The sequence below is a fragment of the Pseudopodoces humilis genome, chromosome 1 (assembly GCF_049639895.1).
Source record: "Pseudopodoces humilis isolate 2021_Gansu_Grassland_sample_001 chromosome 1, ASM4963989v1, whole genome shotgun sequence".
Classification (NCBI taxonomy): Eukaryota; Metazoa; Chordata; class Aves; order Passeriformes; family Paridae; genus Pseudopodoces; species Pseudopodoces humilis.
The window spans coordinates 2,583,775-2,607,420 of record NC_142200.1 but is presented as its reverse complement, the minus strand read 5'-3'; the positions used below and the strand labels follow the sequence as shown (position 1 = coordinate 2,607,420).

The 23,646-nt window shown below is 42.1% G+C and overlaps 1 protein-coding gene across 15 annotated transcripts in view; it reads right to left on the bottom strand.

Annotated features, from left to right (window-relative positions):
- Positions 1–23,646, bottom strand: part of TSNARE1 (t-SNARE domain containing 1) — a 455,536-nt gene that overhangs the window by 225,667 nt on the left and 206,223 nt on the right. For all 15 annotated transcript variants that reach the window (XM_088056786.1, XM_088056777.1, XM_088056781.1 and 12 more), the window contains one exon: positions 22,405–22,461. In XM_088056786.1, coding sequence (XP_087912912.1) covers positions 22,405–22,461 — 57 coding nt within the window. The remainder of the gene's footprint in view (positions 1–22,404; positions 22,462–23,646) is intronic.

Sequence of the window (23,646 nt, the reverse complement as noted above, 5' to 3'; positions counted from 1 at the left end):
CGGGCTTAGATGGTGGGGCTGACACAAATTTTGCTCTTGGAGATCATCAGCTTCTAGGTCAAACTTCAGTTGATCATGAGGGCTACGCTTTGCCATGTACTTTCAGCCTGTCTGATTGAAGGAAGGAGCAGCTTGTTCTGTTTCTATTTCCAGTCCTCCTTTTTTCCCCTCTTGATTTGGCAACTTTACCATGCAAATAGACAGTCCCACGGCAATGTGAGTTAAACAAAACAGTGAAGAGAGGCAGACATCTCCCCTCTCTGTAATCCAGCATGCTCAGCTTTTCAAACCCATTTCACTGAATGACTTCAGCCTGCCTGCACCCTTCCTTCCCAGCTGCCTGGGCTGCCACCACCTTCAGGTGGCATCTCCATATACACCGAGCAAGTGGATAAACATTCCTCAGCACTGTCAAGAAGGAAAGCATTCACTGGCGTTTTTACAGCATCACAACACATTCCTAAAGCTGTTCCTGCCCTTTCCTATCTGCCTGTGCGATGTTCTCAGCACTCTGAGTCTCTGCACATCCCTGCTGGCACCAGGTTTTGGCTGGCAGTGCTGTCTGAGAGCTGAGCTCTGCGTTGTCCCTGGATGCTGATGCAAGGCAGGGACTCGGTGCTCGCAGCTCCCTCGCCGAGCAGCTGAAACCCCCAGCGTTTGTGCAAATGGCCCATGCTTGAAAGAGCTCACAGACACATCAAGACTGTCTAGAAAGTATCGTGTTGTCTCTGCCTCCCAACATATGTGCTGCACAGCTGGTGAGCAGGTTCCTGCTAGAAAGGCAAACAAGAGGGAGAATTAGTCACTGGCTCATCCATTAACACCCATCTAGTACCAAAAAATTTAAAATAGTGAGGAGTCTTTTTTTTTTTCCTGGGTTCACACAGAGTCAAGAACCAAATTCAGCTTGATTTCTTGTAGCAGAGACAACCCCTAGCACGGGCACAGTGCCACTCTGGAGCAGTGGAAAAGCAGAAAGACGCTGGAAATAAAATGTGTGTTTCTTTCTTTAAAAAAAAAAAAAAAAAATAGACTGCTTTTGTATTTTGCATTTTGTTTTTGGACTGCTCAGCCAGTTTTATTTTTAGAAACATGTTTGACTCCTACAAAACTCCATTGGCATCATATTTTTAATCTCTCTTTGTTCCTGGCCTTTGGCAGGGTTTCAGTGGACTGTTCTGTGTCCAAGCAAATGTTCAAAGCCTGATATGGAGAATCACTCTCATTTAGTGACTTTAAAAAGTATCTGCCCATTTTACAGCCCCTGCACTGCCAGAATGCTTCTGCTACTGCCCAAAAGTCTGATCCCAAATTAGGACAAAAATCAGAGGAGTCTTGTCACCACACATTTGGAAGAGCCTTGGAGGGGTGTTGATGGGACAACACTTCATCCCACACCAACTTTTGGCACCATCCACAAAACCGTCTCATTTTGCATAATCATGGAACCAGAGTAAGGTTTGGGTTGAACGGGACATTAAAGATCATCTCACTCCAATCCCTGCCATGGGCAGGGACACTTTCCACTATCCCAGATTACTCCAAGCCCTGTCCAACCTGGCCTTGGACACTTCCAGGGATCCCAGGGCACCGTGTGCCAGGGCCTCACCACCCTCATACTAAATAATTTCTTTCTAATACCCAAACTAAGTCTCCTCTACTTCAGTTTGAGGTCATTTTCCCATTTCCTGGTGCTCCAGGCCCTTGTCCAAAGTCCCTCTCCAGCTCTCTTGGAGTCTCTTTAGGCACTGGAAGGGGCTCTAAGGTCCCCTGGATCCTTCTTTTCTCCAGGCTGGACACCCCCAGCTCTCCCAGCCCGGCTCCAGAGCAGAGGGGCTCCAGCTTCCTGAACACCTTTGTGGCCTCCTCAGGACTCAATACAAATGATCCATGATCTTCTCATGTTGGGGGGACACAGTATTGATTTCCTGTTATAATTTCCCCATGCTTCAAGACAAACTTTTTTTTTTCCCTTTTCCTCCAAACATCAGATGTTACAGCTCAAGGGACACAATCCAAGTGGCAATACTGGGATGAAATAAAGACACTTGGAAATTCGAATTTTATTATAGTGTTGTCTTTCCAAGTGTACAATTATGGAAGAGCACTGCATAGCAGAGCCCAGTTAGACAGGAAATTTTACAATTAAAAGGTTCTGTAGCATTTGTTCCTAAAGAGCAAACAGTGAAACAAAGATCACATTTTCAATTAAATTTGTGAAATGGCTCCATCCCTTTAAGTGTTCCCACTAAAGCCCCAGAACATCAACAGAACCTTCCCAGTGCCCACCTGTCCATACAGGAGGGGTTGATGGCTCCTTCTCCTGGCCAGTGTTAATTCCCACCCAACTCAGTCTAATCTCAAGACCTGTAAACAACCTTAAAATATAAGTTTAACCTAAGGGATTTAAATGCTTGGCCTGATTTCTGAGTGCTCTGACAGCAAGGACTGACATGGACAAGAGACATTGTTTTACTGGAAATGTTTAACAACAGTCAACCTTATTCAGAGAATGTGAGCTTCAATCTCCAGAAAAATGAAGAGTGACAACTTGAATTTCAAGTCAAATCAAGTCAGAACATTTACTGGTTTAGAGAAAAACACAAGAACAGCAGAAAGAAAATTATATTCTTCCTCAAGGATAGTGATATAGTTATTACAGAGCTAGGCAATGTCTCAGGGAAGAGAAACTAACGCTATTAGGGAAATTTAGACACAGAGGTGTATTTGGCACCAAACTGCCTGCAAAGTGAAATAATGAAAATAGGAAGTGTAAACATTGCTAAAGGGAACAAAATCTTGCTTCTGAGTTTGTCCAGGGAGAATGAAATAGGGAGAATTTGGCAATTTGCTAATTCATCCTGTATGAGTTCTTTACAGGGCAGGATGAAGTGAATTTAACCTTCCAAACGGTGACAAGAAATAGGAAGTTTCAGGAAGGGAAGCAGTGCAGAGCAGGTTTATTATCCTCAGGTGCTCGGTGCTGTCTCAGTGATATATGCTCACAGAGATGTTAACCTTTCCTCATTCAGTCCCACACCACCCCATTAGCATTCAGACTTTCATGAGCATTGAAAAGCCACCTAAACTGTTTCCAAAATAAAGCATTCAGCAAAAGGATTAAGATAAAAAAAATGTTGAAAGGTTTTCAGCTCAGCGCCTCTGGAACGTGACATGTAACAAAATCGTCCATAATCTGCCCATTTTTCCAGTTAATATCAGGACAATGTCTTAACTGTGTCAGAGGCAGGAGAGGCCAGAGATAAACATTCAGATAATTTCTACTACAGATTTTTATTGCACTCTCATTATGATTTATTTTACTTCTGTTTTAACTGTGCTATTGACTTTGCAAACTGATGGGGTTTTAACCATCCACACAAGTGTTCTTTATTAGTTCTAGCACTTAACCTACATGTTTCTTTCCTACCATCAGGCTATCCTGGCTTTTATCATTTAAGTCTGTGAATAATTCACCTGGTCTCCATTTGTATTTTCACCTTGAAAGTATTTATAGACTGTAATCATGTCTCTATTGATACTTTCTTCAAGACTATTTAATTTAGCTCCCTCATTTTCTCATCTGATGTTTATAGACTACATACCTCATGTTATTTTATTGGTGGTCTTCATGTTCTTTTTTGTTCTCTATATACCAAAGCCCTTCCCAAGCCATAAACCCCAAGATTTCATTGCTTGTGCCATAAAAATATATTTCTGATGGAAACTACCACCCAAAGAGAGGAGAAATTTTGTCACATGTTTAAGTCCACTCTCAAAAATGCTGCATTGGGCTTTGATTGGTTGACTTGTTGCACCTTGATAATTTTCCTAACTATTTGACCCAGTCCCAAAGGACTCAGATCCACTCCTACAGTAATAAAGAAGTAATGAACAGATCCTGAAAGGCTGGGACACACTCACTGAATTAAAATCATATTTCACTCCCTGAAAAAGACCTCTGTCTGCAAGCCCACATTGGAACAGGATTCTCTCCGTGGAAAGGTGAGTTTTCTGCTGTTCCTCTGAATGTTTGTGTGTGTGAAAATGAGATTTTTTTATCACATAAAGCCAGGTTTTCACTGCACAAGAGGCTCCTTGCTAACACACATGGGTGCAGACACTGCCTCTGAACCCCTGAATTCTGGAGGGACAAAGGGATCACAGTGAACTACAGGAAGGGTGTTTGAAGGGAATTTATTTCCTTCTGCTCCCTGTCTACTCAAAACTGTGAAGTGGGTTTCTCCAGCAGGAGATTCAATCTAATAAAGTTCTGCCCTTCATTTTTTTGGCCTTTTCTCCAAACTGGCAATAGAGCTTTACCCTGTTAGAGTTGCCACTTTGTTCCATCAGACATCAAGTGTCATCCAGAGAAGGAGGGATAAATTAGGCAGCTGCTGTTTCAGGACTGGTGGTATTGACATGTAAGTGGGATCCCTCTTAACACCAATTTGAGATGTTTGCACAGTGGATATCTTTCTTTGAATTGATCAGGCAAATTGAACTGCCAGAAATCCTCTCCAACTTTACATACCCACAGTGGAGGCACTGACCTCCGAGCTCCTGATTAAGACTCCCACTATAATCAATGGAGACGTGGTCAATAAAGTCAATGGAGATAAAAGCCCTGTTCTCCAGATTAAAAAGATTGACAGCTACTTAACACAAAACTGTGCCATAGACTATAAAGGGAGCCTTGAATGTCAGGCTCAGAAGTAGAGATTTACACTACACATGCCCAGCTGTGGCCAAGGGAGACTATGGGGAAAAAAAACCCCAAACAATCCAAAACAACATAAAAAAAAACCCAAAACCTGACCAAAAACCACATTTTTATTTTTTTTTAACAGAAAACAATATATCATACTTAGCTCACCTGAGTACATTGAAATGTGTTTGTTTCTCCCAACTACCTGTAGAAAGAGTCTTGTCTTCAGAGATAGAAATCTACACTGTGAAGGAATTAACAGAGATTCCTTCAGCACTCATGGTTTGAATTCCCAGTAGATTTGTCAGGGACTAAGTGAGGGCAGAGAGGCAAGACAGGTCTGGGGTGACACCATAGAAAGCAGCCTCTTGAATTCCCTCTTTGTGGAGAAATCCTGTTTTCTCCCACATGGCACATGTAAGAGCAGAAAACGTGTCTGCAATCACCTGGCCAGTATGACAAAGAAGTGACAAAACCACCTCTGGTTTACTGATGTGCAGATTGTTTATTCATCTGTCACACAGAATGAATGACCTTCTGTCTCACCACACAGAAGGCAGAATCATGTGAAAAGTTCAACTTATTTTGACAATTTTCCCTCAGCTGGTGAGGACGGGAGACAACCTGCATCTCCCTCACAAACCAGGTCTTTAATAGACTTAACACCACCAGAATATGAAGTGATCTAAGCTATGTATTCACACTGTATGAGATCACACTGCATCAAAACTTTGATAGATGCCCCTGCTGTTTGCTCATCCTTAAGGAGCAATGACCTGGACATTAGCACGTCTAGTAAATTGTTCTAATGTGTGGTGAAAGGGGACTAATGGATACAGTAATTGATTGTTTGATGGATAGCTGGGGAGCCCTTTGATTATGAGTTTTTGCTACGGTCCAAGACATTTTCATTCTCCAGTTAACCCAGAGCTGATTGCTTGCATGAATTATCTCCTTCTCTGACTGCAAATATCATTCACTTAATAAATATTTCATTAGAAACAAACCAGTGGTGGGGAGAGAGGAGGAAGCAGATGCTCAGTGCTGTGTCTGTTGAAGACATTACAGAGTTTACAGAACAGACACAGAGATTATCCATGAGATGTGCTCGGGTCAGACAAGGGGTCTTTGCTTCTCCAGGATTTAGTGCTCAGAAGCAAGAAGAAGCCTGAAGGTCAATTTAAATCAGTCAAGGGAGGCCCAATATGGACCAAGAAGGATGTGCTGCAGTGCTGAAGCCACTGTGTAAAAGTTGGTTTCTTCACAAATCCCACCCTCCTCTCTCCCAAACTCCAGGCTGAGCTGTCATGTTACAAGGAGGGACCCTGACCAAGAAATAGAATGTCAGCAAGAAAACATTTATAATCCCTGGGATTCCATTGGTGAGGGTAGAATTTTGATCCTAGTGAAGGTTACAGAAAAATTTTCCTGCCTGTTAATGTGGTCTTTTTTGATCCTTTATTTTCCCATGTTGTCTTCTCAAAAGTTAATTCTACCTGTATTTGGCTTTTGATATTTAATTATTCAGTGACACCTGTACTGAACACATTTGTTTCATTTCTGATGGTTACTTTCCAGCCTGACACTGTACTTCTGAGTTATGAAGATCACTACTCTTCTCTCCAAGGAGAGTTCTCCTAAAAGGCAGAAACAGATTTTTTTTTAACCATTCAAACTCCCCATTCTGGATCAACCCTGTTTCTCATCTCTTCCAATTTTCAAATAAGAAGAGAGCAATATTTGCTGAGGACACTTTGGACTTCCACAGGCTCCAGTGAGGTGAGGGATGTCACAAACTAAGCTGGAGCCACAAGAAGTTTGTTACAACATGAAGTCACTACAAAAGCTAATCCCAATTCACCTCACACTCTTCATATGCTGAAAACTGCAGCAGTTTTAAATCCTCTTTCATTGAAAAATTGTTGATGAGCAAAATACATAATGCTCCCTATTACTCTCCACCTTGTGTACGTCCCCTGGGCACTGAGACTCTCTTATCTTGTTTTCCTAGCTGTTCCTCCAGCGTATTTATATTGTTCGTCTCACAATGGGTATCATTATGTCAATAAGCACAATTTAAATATTAATCCTATGGTTATGGGCAGAAATGTAACTGATCATATCGTATGCTATAAAAGGGGAACGTGTGGCAAGGAAATGGCTTCAGTGCTGTTTGCTCTCAAATGCTTTTTCAAGAATTTTACAGAGGGGAATGACATGAACAAAATATGGGGGGAAATAAGAGAAGGTGACAAAGGAAGAGGGACAACCAAACAAATGAGAGCAGGAACTGTGCAAGAGTGAAAGAAGAGCACAAAAGGTGCTTGGAAAGGGGACAAAGAGTAAAGAAAACTTGGAAGTGAATTGAAAGGAAGCCAAAGGCAGATCCAGGTTACCTTCAAAATGCACAGATCCCCCAGCCAGGCACAACAGGAGCTGAGACAGGACCCTCACAGGGACTGAAGCCCTCACTAGTGCTGATATATTTCAGCAGGAAGGGTGAGAGAAGGAAGGCAGAAAATCTTTCCAAACACAGAATAGCCATTATAAAAATCTACACATTTCTGTTGTGTTGTTCCTCTTTCATTACCATACACAGACCAACTATTGGGGAGCAGGAAATCTCATTTTTAGACAAAAAAATATTTCTCTTCTCTTGAAGAATCATTTGTCACTAATTTCTGAAGATAAACCAACCTTCTGCCCACATGCTGGAAAAGAATCTTTCTTGCCACAGGGTACTTCTATTAATAAAGACAAAAATGGGTAAAAAAAAAAAAAAAAGAGAAAAACTGAAAAAAACTGTTTTTCCAGAAAACTACTAAACTCTGTATTTATCTGAGATCAGACTGAGCGAAAAAACTGTTGGCACAGTTACTGTTGGACATATATTTTTCCACACCAAATTGTGGAAGGTGACTGAGTCCACAATACCCCTGCATATTTTATCATAATCACGAGGCTGCACACCAGCTTTCTCCATGGGAAGCTCTCCCTGAACCACTGACACTGCCTGCTGAGGGAGGTGACACTTTCCAGCAGCAAAGGAGCATCGATCTGGCTCAGCATTTTGAAGTCCCTGATGAGTTTACATTACCTTTCTGCTGGAGTCCTTCTATTTGCATCCACTGCCTGTGTTTTTACCCCTGCTGCTGCTCAGCTCAAACACAGCTGTGCTAATACACCAAAGCCACACAGCTAATCCGTTCTCCTCTGATCTGTTTTCAGGTCTCATTTGGCAAACGGAAGGGGGTGAGACCAGTGGGAACACAGAGGAGAGACGAGCCCTTGAGGTGTGTCCTGGGCCAGTCTCTCCCAAGGACGCTGATGCAGGCTTTCGTTTTGTGAGAATCACAGAATCACTGAGGTTGGAAAAGACCTGCAACACCATCAAGTCCAACTTTTGAACAATCACCAGCTTGTCAACCAGGCCAGAGCGCTGACTGCCATGTTCAGTCTCCTCTTGAAAACTCCCAGGGATGGAAGTGAACCACCTTGAGCAGTCCCTTCCAATGCTTAACAACCCTTCCCATGAAGAAACTCTTCCTGATCTCCAACCTGAGCCTCCCTTGGCAGAGCTTGAGGCCATTTCCTCTCATCCTGTCCCTTGTTCCCTGGGAGAAGAGAGCAACCCCTGCCTGGCTACAGCCTCCTCTCAGGGAATTGTAGAGAGCAAGAAGGTCCCTCCAGAGCATCCTTTTCTCCAGGCTAAACATCCCCAGCTCCCTCAGCCTGTCCTCACAGGACTGACTCTCTAAACCCTTCCCCAGCTCTGCTGACCTTTCCTGGGCATGCTCCAACCCCTCTTGACCTGAGGGACCCAGAACTGGACACAGCACTTGAGGTGTGGCCTCACCAGTGCTGAGTACAGAGGAACAATCATTGCCCCGGTCAAAAAAAGAAACCACTTGGCTGAGTTTCTCAAAAGGTTCTGATCATTCTTAGAACTCACATCCTGGAGGCCCAGGTATCTTTCCAAGAGGAGCTATGATAGCTCAGTTGTCCTGGATGAGTGCAACCATTGGGAACTCCATCCTGCCGTCCAAAACGTGTGGATTGTGAGGATGGAGATATTCTTCTCCTCCAGCCTCACCCTGTCATGCAGTGACAGTGCCCAGTGCAACACTCCTCAGAGGAACTTGGCTTTCTCTGAAGGAAATTTGAGCCCTTCCACCCGGACTTATTTTAAATATTCCTGCTAGGTCTCATGAGTAATGTACCTACACAAAGACATCTCAGAAAATGTACAGATTGTACAGGAACATAAATTTTGACTGAGCAAGTGATGAATAGAATGCAGAGTAACATCCTCAGATTTTGGGCAAAGAATATATAATCATTCAGTGTTGTTTGCGAAACATGTCAGGCTCTGTCAGGAAGAAGGGTTATAAATAAATGTGAGGGAGATACTTTAATAATGCTATTTCATATACACTCAATAATGAACTTTAATTATTTCTTTGGGTTTCTTTCTTCCTTCGCTGTAGCAGATGAGTCAAGCCCAGATGTGTAATGAAACTGATACTGGCATCACAGCATTTTCTTTAGAGGTAGCTGAAAGAGCTCTATGGATCAGCTGTCAAATCATTTCTCCTCCTGTGGGGTTTCCTTCATGCATCGCACCCAGAATTTAATTCCTCCACATATGGCATGAGTGAATCATAGCGCAAGGAATTTTCTTGATGGAAAAGATTTTTGTGCAGACAAGCGGCCTTCTCACATCACTTGTCCCGAAATGAAGCCAAAGTCATCTTTATCACAGGCAGTGGAACAACCTGCCAAGAGGAACCAGTTGCCATGGTATAACATCTACACCTTTGCATTCTGAAACCATGAAAACTAATTTAGAGCTTATCAGTAACCTTATCAACAAATATTTGCAGCAGGGAAGGAGGAGATTGATTTGTTTCCTGCTGTGATGCTGGGAATTAACAGAGGATATCAAAAGGAAAGCTCTGAGGTGTTAAATGTAATGATATGGATAAATAAGAAATATCCCACCAATTCCTTGGCTTTTCAGTAGAAACTTGGAAATGAACAGAGGAAGGTGTCACATCACTCCTTCTGCAAAATGACTTCCTGTCAATACCTGCAGTGACTACACGGCTTTCTTGAGGAGGAAATCACATGTGATGAATCTCACTGAAAAACTTTCATTCTTCCTTCCACCTTTCCTGCTCTGTAAGGAAGGAAAAGAACAGCACAACCCCACTGAAAGAAACAGGATGTTCCCCAAATCCCCTCAGCAGGAAGAGACCATGGCCCAATTCCTCTGCTCTCAGAGCTTTCAAACTCACTAAGGGCTGCACAAAAGGGTCTGACTTCACTTGCCAGGTCTACTCCCAGTCCCATATTCAATATTCCATGATAAACAGTGGGCAAACAAGCCCAGGAAACACATCAATTCTGCAGACTCTACATGCACTTGGCAGCTACTCAACCTATTCCTCTTTACAAACACATCAAGACCCACCAATTTCCATTTCCTTCTGAGAACGATGAAAAAAACCAGAACAAAAGAAACAGAACAAAAAACCCCAAGACACAGGAAGGCAGAGAACCCTGGCAGGACCTGTGGACTTGTGGAGAGATGATCCTGTGCTGGAGCAGTTTCACTGGTGTGACTTGAGACCCCGTGGAAGGGCCCCTCTCTGGAGGAGGGTGAGGAGGAAAGAGCAGCAGAGACAACTTGTGATGAACTGGTCCCATTTTGTGATGTTGGGGAGGAGGTAGAGAATTCAGGAGTGAGTTTTCCTGGGAAGATGGGAGGGGTACAGGAGAGATGTTTTAAGATTCAGTTTTATTTCTCATTATCCTACTCTGGTTTAATTGGTAAGAAATTAAACTAATTTCTCCACATCGAGTCCGTTTTGCCTGTGACAGTAACTGGAGAGTGACTTCTCCTTGTCCTTATCTTGACCCATGAGCCTTTCACTACATTTTGTGTCCCCTGATCTGCTGAGGGAGTGACAGAGCAGCTTTGGTGGGCACTGGAATCCAGCCAGGGGCAACATGTCACAAATGGGGATGGGTTCCTCCCCCTATGGACAGAAACATCTCAGTTTGAAAACTGTTTGTGATCTGCAGTGGCATCTACTAAAATTCAGCATTAGAAGGTTTCCCAACTCACCTCCTATTTCATATCAAGTCTTATATACAATCACCAGTTTGTAAACAAAGAAGCAGTTCCAAATAAAGCAGTTCCAAAAATAGTGCACAAAGCTCCATTACCACACTTTAAAAAACCCTTGTTTTGGTGGTCAGTTAATAATTTGCAATGTTTTCCAGCTCCTCACAGCTCAGAAGAGGAAAAAGCAGCACTGGTGAGCCCTGAGACTGAAGAGGGAGCAAAGAGAGAGTCAAGAACACAAAAGGGTGATTAAAGGGATTTTGTGTGAGCTCAAGTCCACAGTGGGTCAATGCCTGAAGGCTTGGAAGCAACAAGCAGTGTAAGGAGGAGAAAAAGGTTTTATAACTTTGGATATCATCAAGCTCAAAATAAAATACACCTGAAAATAAACAGGATTGGTGCAGGACAAGAAAACAAACGACAAACCACATGCTTTGTAAAATGAGTCCCTTTGGGTCAAAACATATAAAAATAACAACAGCAACAACAAAAGGCAGACACCAAAATATTTAAACAAAAAAAATTGCTCTCTTTAAACAAAAAAGCTCTTTCCCCCACTTTGTTTCTGTGCAAAACTCTCCCTCTTAGCCCATTTTTTCCAGGCTGGGACTGCCTGGCAGCTCTGACCAGGCAGGCAGGTGTCCAACAAAGGATATCACCTTTACCTGCTCTTGCACCGATGAGCTGACATTTCTTGTTCATTCACATAATTTTGAACCTTCTAAACTCAAAAATAGCGAATTAGCATTACCCCATGCTACACCAGAAGTGTGTCACCCTCTGCCATTTATCAGATGACCTTCCAGACCCTACTGTGCTAAGCCAGAAGTGCTGATGAGCAAGACCTATGCTCACCTTTGGATGCCAAAATTCTGTGAACTGGGTGGGGAGGGGACCTGCACAGCGCTGTGGACTTTACTAAAGACGAGAACCAGATAAGCTGAGACTAAAAATTGCCAGAGTCACAGCAGATGTGACATAAAGCTCAAAATTGTTGTCCCTAGGGACCTCAGAAGTAATGTATTTATACACAAAATCATTAATATTATACTTATTTAAACTCAATTTGTTTGCTCTCCTTAGTACAGAGAGGGGACATGGAACAGATTTCCACAACTGAGCAAGGGATTCTGTCTTCAACAGACACACAAAACATCCTGTTTCACCCCAACTCTTTAGAGAGTTTATTCTCATCTCAGTGATTCATCAGGGCTTCCCTGACACCGTTTTCATCTGAGCCCTGTAAAACCCAGCTCCTGTCTCTGAGCGATTCCTGTGCCAGCAGATGGCACTCCAAAGTGTGCAGCATCCACAGCTTCCCTCACCCCACTCCCAGCAACTGCTGTAAAAGGTGTTGTTTTGTTTTAGGGGTTTTTTTTCCCCCTCTGCCTGGCTCTTCATTGGTGCTTTTAATCATGTTTAAATACAGGGGTCAGCTCAGGAGCTCCCACCGCAGGGCCATCAAACTTCCCAGTGCTCAGCTTCCAGAAGAGGTCACTATGTCCTGCTGCACATAAAAGCCACACTCCCAGTCTCTTTCCTTAAATCATCTACCCAGTTACAAACTGCTGGGCACAGAAAGGGAGAAAACACCTTCCTCACTCACCAGAAATCAGCTGAGATTGCAAGAAGGTGCTTTGGTTTTTTTAAAATTTTTGTTTTCTGGGTGGTTTTTGGGTTTTTTTAAGGTAATCATTTGTGCTTTTCAGCAGGTCACTGCTGAGCTCTTCATGAGTATGTAACCCAATACAGAAAGGAGAAGGGAAAATCCTTAAAGCAAAAAATGTTGCAAATCAAGAGTTTCAATTGTGTCGAGTGTAATACTGAGTTAAGGTTCTAGGAACTATTTCAACAGTTTTATTACATTCAGGACTTTACAAACTCAGTGAAGGTAGAAAATAAAACACTGAATCTTTTCATTTCATCCAAGTGAGGTGTGCACAGCTCACAAAAAATCCAGGGCTTGCATAGACTGGAAACAGGATCTCTGGCTTTGCCCCATGGAAAAGTGGATTCATGGAAATAAATATTTATGGTTTCATCCAGTTTCTCCACGGCAGTCTTTGTGCCAAGGAAGACCTTGGGAACCTCTTGTCTGTGAGTTTGGCTTTGGGAAGTTGCACAAAAAGGGGCAGAACTTTTTGTTTCCCATGAAGAAGAACTTTCTTTGCTCTACCTTTCCCAGCTCCCTTCCAGCATCTGGAGAAAACAGTGAGACAAGAGGTGAGACTGAGACCTTATCTGGTTTAGGGAGCAGGGAAAAAGTCCTCTTGCACCAAACCAAATTAATCCAATTAGGCCACTGGAGTGACCCAATGCTCATCCCAGGGTACCACGTGGTAGCCCAGCTTTAATTAAAGCAGATTAACAAAGGGGACACTGCAAAGCTTTTCTGTGTTTTACTGCAGGGGACATTGTGAGATGCAGTCCTGTCACCTCGCTGCTGAAGTGACAAGCTGCCCATTTGGACAGCCACAGGAAGAGAAGATCTGTGATGGCATGGCTGCACCTCTTCTCCCAGGATTAATTAAGAGCTTACAGGGGTGAGCAGGGACGTGGGTGATGCTCAGCAGGTACCAACCACACAACTGTGATTTGCTCCTGACAGTGGCAGTGATGAGCAACACTCATGGGTCAGTTTTTTCATTCATAGAAATCACAGAATAACTCAAATCAGAGAGGAGCCATGAGGACCATCAAGTCCAACTCTGTTCCATTCTTACCTACAAAAGCATACCCAGGGAATTTTCATTTTGCTCGTGGTGTAGGCTCTGAACCATCACTTTATTTCATATTTGCGACAATTGGGTGAAAAAGTCTCTTAAACTTCAGGGAACTGTTTGCTTCAGAGGTTCCTTCTCAAATCAACAAGTTTGTGAGAATGCAGTGGAGAACCTCCATCTGTGTTTAGGTGAACATATTTATTTTATTTATCACACAGACTGTTGCTATCAGCTCAAAAATAACTACTTGAAATGTTATCTGCACCACATGCCTTATCCTACAGAGCCTGTTGTGTTTTATAATGACACTATATATAAATTACCTCTCTGATATACGTCCAGCTTTATGAGTTAGCTCCAAAGGAATTTCAGCATCTTGGATTATCATTAAAAGTGAGGATGAAACTATAACAAACCAGTACATCAGTGAAAGTTTAGCTTGGCAAAAACAACATAAATTTGGGTTACAGTTTTCAGCTTGAGGAACAGAATAAAGAATCAGAAGTGTGATTTTGTGTTTCCTCGTGTTTTCATAAACCAGAAATAACTCTGACCAATTCAAAGAGCCTGAGCAACCTGGTCTGGTGAAAGGTGTCCCTGTCCATGGCAAGATGTTGGAATAAGATGGTTTTTAAGGTCACTTCCAACTCAAATAATTCCATGAGTCTTTGATTTCACAGGTGGGATGCAGGATAAAGGAGGTGACAGCATGCCTTCTACACAGGAGTGAAAGGGGTTTCATATATTTATGGTGGATATAACATTGTTTATTTAGACCTTGTAAACAAATAAGATGTGCCCTAGAAAGATCAATAAATATCATTTTTGTCTTCACCCTGGTGCAGCAGGGGTTAACATATTTCCAAACACATTTTTTAGTGGGAAAATACCATTGCTGTCCCCATTTAATCATGTGATAAATGCAGCCATCAAAGTGGGTTTAGAAGAATACAATTTCCTTCCTTTCAATAATTCATCTCCACAGGGGGGTTTAAATGTATTAAATAACACTGCATTCACTTTGGAGCAAGGTGACTCGCTCAGTAAGGTTTCACATTTGTTACTCCAGTTGCTGCATGTGATCTTTGCCAGGGCAAAAGTCAATTTAGACTCTTGCAGTGCAACTTAGGGAAGGTGGGGTTGAAGGAAGGGAGGTGGATGGGGTTGTGTGAGCAACCCCCTCACACCAGCAGAAACCACTTCCACTGGGCAGAAATGCTCACTATATAATTATGCTTCTGAAAAAAAAAGAAAAAAAAAGTCACGTATGGGGGGAGTCAAGCCCATAAAGTGAACAAAATTCAAGCTTTTAATTAATTTTTTAATAATTATTGTACTGCCATTGTGGCCACACACGTCCTGCAGACCCAGCCTACGTTTCATCAGCTCTGGGATCCTGGCCTGTGTTTGCTCTCCTCTTCCACTGCTGTCACACAGATCTGACACAGCTGCCAGAGGTGACCCTCACTGCCCAGAAAAGCTGCATGCAAGGACAAAGCTCTCTCAGCAAGGTGAGTGTCCATCCAGCTGACACTGTATTTACAGTTATATTTCATTTTGGTTTTGATTTGTATTTATTTATACTGATGTAGGTGCAGATATCTACAGATACACGTATATATTTATAGATACACAAACCTGTGCCAGCAGTGCTGACTGGAACCATGAACTGCCCACACTCACGGGGTAAAAAGCAACACTCAGGAGGAAAGAGGACTCAGAATTCCTTGAGAGCATGTCTGGATCTCATATAATAGGTGAAAAATGCTTTTCTTATCTATGTGGGTGCACTGACCCCCTCCATGAAGAACCCAACGTGGCAGGAAGATGAGCATTTACAGTATTCTTTAAATTTAGGGGCTGGCAGTACTGAAGGAGGTAGAAAGGCTGGAGAGGGATTTTTGGCAAGGGCATGGAGTGACAGGACAAGGGGGAATGGCCTTAAGCTGAAGTAGAGTAGATTTAGATTGGGTATTTTGAAGAAATGCCTCCTTGTGAGGGTGCTGAGGCCCTGGCACAGTCTGTGGCCCCATCCCTGGAAGTGTTCCAGGCCAGGTTGGATGTGGCTTGGAGCAGCCTGGAATAGTGGAAGGTGTCCCTGCCCATGGCAGGGGTTTGGAACTGGATGATCTTTAATGTCTCTTCCAACCCAAACCATTCTGTGATTCCATGAGACAGAAGCGCAGCAACCACCCAGGCAGCCACCACAAGCAGTGGGGAGAAAAAAAATATTTGCAGATCTGTCTCTGGCTATGGAAGAACAATAATGTGGGCACCAGCTGAGTGATGTGTCCCAGCCTCTGGGCACAATATAGATTTTTCAAAGTGCTCTCTGCCATTAGCAAGGCTGGTTCATGGCCGTGTTTCAGCCTGTGGCCCCGAACGCCTCCACGCGACCCCGGTGTCACCGTCCCCTGGGCACAGCCCTCCCTGCGGGGTCCCTGCAGGTCCCTGGGGTGACAGCAAAGTGTTTCCCAGCATTTGGGAGCATAAAAGCAAGTGGTTGCAGGGCTGGGGGCGAGGCTGGCACTTTCCAGACAAAGTAGCCCCTTGATTTGAGGCTCCAGCAGTGACTCAGAGCTGGGGTAGAGGAGCCAGAGGAGCTGCTCTGGAGGAGGGTTTGTACAAAAGAACCCCTTCCCTCGCCTTCATCCTCTGCCCACACAGAAACCTCTGTCCTTTCTCACTCAAACAAAAGGAATAAAAAAAAGAAAAACACACAAGGGAACAAACAAACTTAAAAAAAAACCTCTTAACTAACCAAAACCCAGCTATTGAAAATTCAGTTTTCACTCAGACTATCAGCCTAAGTGCTGATAGAAGCAGCTGCAGTTTCTGGTTCCATCAGCAGGCACAGGCAAAGTGGGATGGTCCCTTGAAAGGCACTTAGTAGAGGATTGCCAAGGAAAATCCACAACATTCAAGTTGTTTGGCCAATTTAGGAAATGACAAGTTCCCCCAAATTGGGCTGGTGCCCCCAAACTTGATGATACATATTCCTTTTTCATACAGGTTTGATCTTTTCTTACTTTTCTTCTCTTGTAGGGTAAGGAGATTGGAATGTTACTGGAAGCTCACACCTCCAGCTTTTGACAATTCCTTCAATTAAAGCTATAGCAGCATTTGGGGTGTTTGTAACCCGTTTTTTCTGAAGCCCAGAGCATTCCTGGTGTCCCATAAAACCTGCCACCGGCAGCATCTGGAATGAGGGTGTTTTCCCAAGGGCTCTGGTGCAGGATTCTTCATTTTAAGTTTTACAGTTGAAAAATGCTGCCTCCCTGACAGAAGGGGAGTTTGATGCTTGCTTAAATTCTGTGCCTATGAAGCCCACTGGAATTTTTTTTTTCCCAAGATCGTGGGCATGCTGAGAAGAAAAGACCTTCCCTTCCCAGACACACTGGAAGCAGAGCAAAAGTACTTTGGGATATTCAGAATAGATTCCACCTCCCTTGAAAATAAAGGGAACAAATTAAAAGATTAAATGTGAATCTATTTCCATCCACTTATTAAATCCCTTTATGAGAATCTATTTTTCTACCCCCAAAGAGGCAGAAAAAGAAAATATTTAAATTTTCTTACAAAAATTGCTTTAATGACTACCTTAAAAAAAAATCAAACCCCTTAAAACCAAACAAAAGCCCACACTTGAGTAAAGTCAAGAGAAAAATAACTGTGTGATTTAAATGCTCCGTATTGACAACCCTAGGAACAGGGGAGTGGGTTGATTACAATATGGCTTTTAAAGGATGCACAGTCATTTAAAACAAAGTTGACATTATTGAAATAACACTTTTTACAGAAGTAGCTGCATCCCAGATGACCTTGAAAAGACACAGCATTCACTACCACATATGCAAGATAAATTATCACTAAAGCTAAGGCTTGATTTCCTGAGATACAGCAGCCAGACTGGAACATTAGGAACTGGGATGATTTCTCAGATAAGATGGTAGAGTCAATAAGACAAATGTGTAAATAAAAAGCTCCATTTGTTGGAGCAAAAGCTGTATTTTGATTGTGGGAAATTAAATTTTGCATTTCAGGGAAATACAGGCCACGTTCCCCTCACAAATGTGGAAGCTGGTTTCAGACATGAGGAGCATGAGGAGCATCTACTGCATTAAAAACTCATCATTAATTATGGTTCTAAATGAGCTGTGGGTGTTGGCTTGGCCTGAGAGATCCCCAGGGTGGCACAGTCTTGTAGCTGTGCTTATACAACACCTTCCATGACAAGGGCCAGGTAAAAATAGAAGCCCAAATAACCAAAGTCATTACACACTCACATACATATATGCAGTTTTTGCAGACATTACTGCCAAAAAAAGTTATTCTTCCATAAAGCCGAGGCCTGGATCTCACTGCCCCAAAAATGAGAATTTTACTCTAATCACAGAAAAAGAACAACTTCATAAACACAGGAAGAAAGGGAGAAATTATGCTTCCTGTGGGAAGGAAGTCCATTTAAAGCAAGAATAAACTGATGCAGTCGGGAGAAAAAAAATAATAATAAAAAAGCTTGTATATGCAAATAGACATTGATTATCCATCTTTGTGCTCCTAAGAAATATAATTTACTGACCTTTGAGAGATGGGTCAAATAGGCCCATAGAATAAGAAACAAAGGCATCTTTTTGGCAACTGCCATGTTCCAGAGCAGTAATTATCCTGTCCTCTCCCCATGAGCAGCAGGAAATGAAGAGGGATGCCATTACACCATGACAATTACTGTAATTTTAATTTCTAAATATTGCTAGGAAGCTAGGAAACTAGGAAAGCTTCCTCAAAAAAAAAAAAATAAAAAAGAGAGAGAGGAAAGTCTGTTCAGATTTTTGATGTGGTTTTAGATAAAACTCATTCCCCAGCTAAAACAGAGCTTAAAACAGAGCTGTGCTTCCCCTTCTCCCACTCCCTTGGGGGAACCACCCACAAAATCTCCATGGTGAGAAAATCCCACTTTCCTCCCCATTAGTGGAGAAGAGGGAATTGCAGAGAATCACAGAGTGGTTTGGGTTGGAAGGAACCTGAAGGATCATCTTGTCCAACCCCCTGCCATGGGCAGGGTCACCTTCCTCTATCCCAGGCTGCTCCAAGCCTCATCACTTGAACTCATTCAACCACTGGCACAAAACCAGATTCTTTCTATCAGAAGCAGATGATGTTGGATGCACAACAATTATAAAAAATTAAAAAGAAGGATTCTTTTCATCTCCTGTGCCCAGAGACATTATTTACTCTGTTGTGGGATTTTCCACAGCCTACCATTAACTATTTTAACATTATGAATAATCTATTCCATTCTATTAGAACATTATCATATTATATCCAGTTGTTGCACTGTGGGATGGATTTCAGCCTAGAGGACACGTCTGGTCAGCTGTCCAGCCTCTCCTGCACTGACCACACTGTCCCAGGCTCCAGGGAACACCTGAAATACTCCCACTCCTACACTGGACTCTGCCTGGGAGGAGGAGTTTGCACCTTGGTGCATCTGGTCGGGGGGAGAAGTGGGATTTGAAGCCCATCTGTCCCAAAAACAATCAGGAGCAGAGGTGACCTTATCCCCAAATCCTCTCTCTGCTGTAGGCTGCACCAGCAATTCCCATCAACTGGAAACTACCTTCCAAAATTCCCCTTAACGAGCCTTTGAGGTCTCATTTTGGCCAGCAGGTAAAGACTTAAAATTATTTTCACAGATTCAAGGGAAAGGGCTTTTTTCCTTTTTTAAAATTGTTGCCACAAGGCACGCTCAACAATGATCATTTAGTGTAGCAAAAAGTTGTGTCTTTCAGTACATGCACCTATAGAACTCCATCGATTTGTCTATACACAAACACATTCCTACAAACACATATTTGATTAAGAATTTATATAACTTCAGGCTTCAAGGAGTTTTGGATCAATGCCTTTATTTGGCCTTTATAAACAAATAAACTCAATTAAAGAGTACTTACAACAAACCACAATGGGCAAGAAACTAATTTTCCCAAGGCTTCCCCATGGCAATTTTTACCTGTTACGTGGGTCTAGGGAATCAATTACTCCCTAAAGGGAAATTATTAGGGCTTGTGTTACCCAACATCTCACCTTTCCCACTCACCAGAGAGGAGGAGAGAAGTATGGGGACAGGCATCCAGAAAAATGAGTATTCTTTAGGCCTCTTACAATTTGGTGTAATAAATTAAAGTATAAATAAAAGAGAACAAAGCCCTGCAGGCAAGCAGTGTTTGAATCAAGGCTGGATCTGCACCAAGTCACTGTGCAGCTTCACAAGGCCCATAAATCAGGTCTCCTGAACTATGTAGTATTTTGCATTACTCTATAGGGTGTTAAGTTTAATGCCTTAATATATTCACATAGTGGTCAGGTTACAGTTCCTGTGGGAACCATAAATTTGTATGTCCTGGCCAATCTGCTGCTGGAAAAATAATAATAATAATGTTAAAACTAACCACACCCCCACATTGCCTTCAGCAGGCTTTATACCTTTAATTTTTCTCCTTTCTGTACTTGAGGGAGGAAGAAGAGGTGTGCAGCTGTGAACGTACAGGGAAGCTGAAGCAGATGTGAATTAATTTTCACCCTTTTCTTGCATGAGGGCTTGTTTGTCCCCAGCCCAAGAGTCACTGAATGAAAACCATTTGCTCTTGGGTGTGGTCAAGCCTATTTCTGAGTCAGAACACAGGACATGCTACAACCTCCTTTTTCACAATCCAAACCACTTCACCTTCAAGCAACAGCTACAAGGAGAAACAACCTGAGCTGATCCAGTTTACCCAATCACTGCTGATTCTGCCTGACCCAAACTGATCCTGCTACAATCTCCCAGTGGTTGGATTCCTTCTCCTTTGCCTGGTTTAAGGGGTTATCTCTGTCCCATTCCTCCTCCAGCCTCCTTTTGCTCCAACCTCACCATTACTCACTTAAAGTATTAAAGATTTTAGTATTTTCATCTGACATCCTATGCTTTTTCCCATATTAAAACTCTGTTTGCTTCCAAAGAAAGTTGTATTCGATATCATCAAGCAACTTCAACATACCAAAGGAGCTGGTTTCACCCAGGCTTGCTCCCAGTGCCAACAATTCTCAGTAATTAGCACTCCTCATTTTATTTGCACTGGTAAATGGCCAGCAGTTATGGAGCAGCCATGGCCATGCCACCACCTGGTAGCCCAGGCAGGAACAGAGCTGTTCCCTTCCCTGCAACCCACTCCACCACAGCAGTCAAACAAAGCTGGTTAAAAGCCCAAGAAGTTATGCAATACAGGCATGAAAACAAATCACAGTTAATTTGCACAAAATGACCCAATAAATATTTGACGTATGTGGGATTTGACCACAGTTAAAGGATATGTTACTTATGCCCCTGTTCAACACAGATCTCCAGCTGGTGGACAAAACCAGATTGTTAATTTTTATAAACACAGAGCTGAAAAGTAACATCTGTGCACAATCTCTCCAAAGGTAGCAGTGGGAACCCTCATTCTGGGCAAAGGAATTCATCAGCCCTTTGGTACCTTCATTTTATTTCACTAAACCAGCTAAGCCACAAGGACTAAGGCAGAATTGTAATTGCTTGACTCTTAGTTAATATTAAAGCTTTGGTCCATTGATCTGCACTAATGATGGGGTCTTCAGTGGCACCATTCCACTCTTTTTTTATAGAGAATCATCAATTCAAAGTTACAAAGTACAACTATTTCTTATATACATTAAGGAAGTTGTAGAAAACCAGGCAGCACAAGGTAGGGAGAGAAAAGTCATTAGGAAAGCAGAAAACCTGATGATTGCCCCTTAAGTGATAAATAGTATCAAAAATATCAGAAATAATCACTGAAATTAGACACAGAGTGCTGGGTTTTGGTGGCACAGGATCAGCTGCAAAGCCCACAAGTTTCTTAGCATGTAGGATTTAAGATGCCAACCTAATCTCTGTTGGACCCTTACTTCACCAAAGGATCTCCTGGCATCAAAACTCTCTTGGAAATCTGTGGAGATTCCTTAAACACACACACACACACACAGATATTAAATCTATAGTATTTTGCATTACTATTTATAAAAGACTACACATTTTTTCTGTATATATACATGTACACTTACACAAAGATATCTTTATAGTCTTAATAATTTGCATATGTTCACTGTCACACGTGCATCTAATTATATTTTTTATATATATTCACATACATGTATATATGAAACTGAATATGTGCATAATATATGGAGTAATCTGTATATATGAATATGTATATATATATGTATATATGAATATTTATCAGAATAAATATATAGACTCTGATTCTATATAGTATTTATTCATTGAAAAATTTCCTAATATGGGCTAAAAGAGAAGAAAAAGGCTCCATTTGCATATGTATATAATAGTTAACCACAGTGCAATGTAGCCAAAGAAACCAGAATACATAATCCCTCTTAAAACTGGAGACAGGATTGCTAAAAACTCTCTTTAAATTCTTCTATGAAATTGTCCCTGGAATGTGATTTCACTGTGCCTACAAGCCCAGATTCCAGGAAAAGGGGGTGTAGGACTGCTTTTCGATATATTTCAGAGCAGACAGAACTCCCATCAAGAATGGAAAAACGGCCCCATGAGGATAGAAAAGCAGAGAATAATTAAACAGGTCTTATATAAGTCTTTCTTCCCCGAGTCCTGTTATCTTCCACTTCCAAAGACGTCACACATTTCTACTGGAAAATAACACCTTCAGAGCAGGCAGTGGAGGAGCTCCAAGCTCTTCAGTACCATTAGTGGGGTTAAAAAACAGCTTTTTTTTTAGCACTGTACTTACTTCCAAACACAGAGACACACGTGAACTTACCTGTTTGGTGCTTCTCTGCCCAGTAGGGAGCAAAGCTTTGGATTTCTCTGCTATTTTCTGTTAAAAGGAAAAGGAAAAAAAAAAAAAAATCAGAGGGAAAATGGCTGAGAAAACAGAGTCCAAATATTTAGGGAAGGAGTCATATGAAGCTATTTTCTTCTGCTTTCCAAAGAAAATGACAAAGAGAAAGCTCTTACTCTTTAGAAAAAACAAGGAAGTATAAAAGCATTGAAAAGTTCAGTCTTGCAGGCATTAAAAGTCTTCAAAGCTTCCAGAATGACAAGGTTATCAAAACTGAAACAGGCATTTAAGGAATGACAGCTAGGACGTGGATAAGTAGCAATTTATCACTCAGATTGTTTTCCTGACGCAGCCGGGCATTCACAAACTGCTGTGGTTAATTTTGGCACTTCTGAACTGATGACAGTTTTTAAAATAAAAGAAATCCAACCTAGATATACAGTTCAGATGGACTGTACTCATGAACTTTAGGGAAAAAAAAGAAAAAGACATTAAAAAGATGGGTGTGTGTATATGGGGGTGGAGCTCTTCACCCAAATAATTCCAGCTTCTCATTCAAGACATAAAATAATTTCATTTAAAGACCCTGCACTCAGCTTCTTGAACAGGACCTGTAAATAATTTAAAATATGAGGCAGCACTAGAGATGATGCAATTCTATTACACGACAGGCAGGCTGTTGAACTGCAATTTTATGTACATCTATTTATTTATTTAATTTTTAAGGCACAGGCAGCAAGGATGGGAAATCAATCAGTCCAGAGTGTTTCTAATAGAGACACATTATTAAGTGCATGTTGCCAGCCAGATTTCATTACACCTCTCTAATTACAATATATCCCTCCCATTGTTGCAGGCATGCGTCAGACTCATTAAAGTGATATACTAAAGCCACCAGAGTTTGTCCAGGTTGTCTTTTGATTAATCCAGATATATCTCCTAACTTGCACTGCCGGGGAGGGAAGCAGTTTGGGAATGCTAAATTTAAGTCATTACTACAGTGTTTAAAAGCAAAGCAAATCTGCTTATCAGCAGAGCCTCCCCAGGGTAAAGAGGGTGAGTAAGAAGCAAATGAAGGAACTGGAGTTCAGGCTTTGTTTGTTTTATTAAACAGCTTGATCTTGGTGACAGATCCCAACCACAAGACATGCCTGGAAACTTTCTGGCACAGCCAAACAGCAAAGCAGAGACAGAAGTGGGGTAACATTTGAGTTAACATTT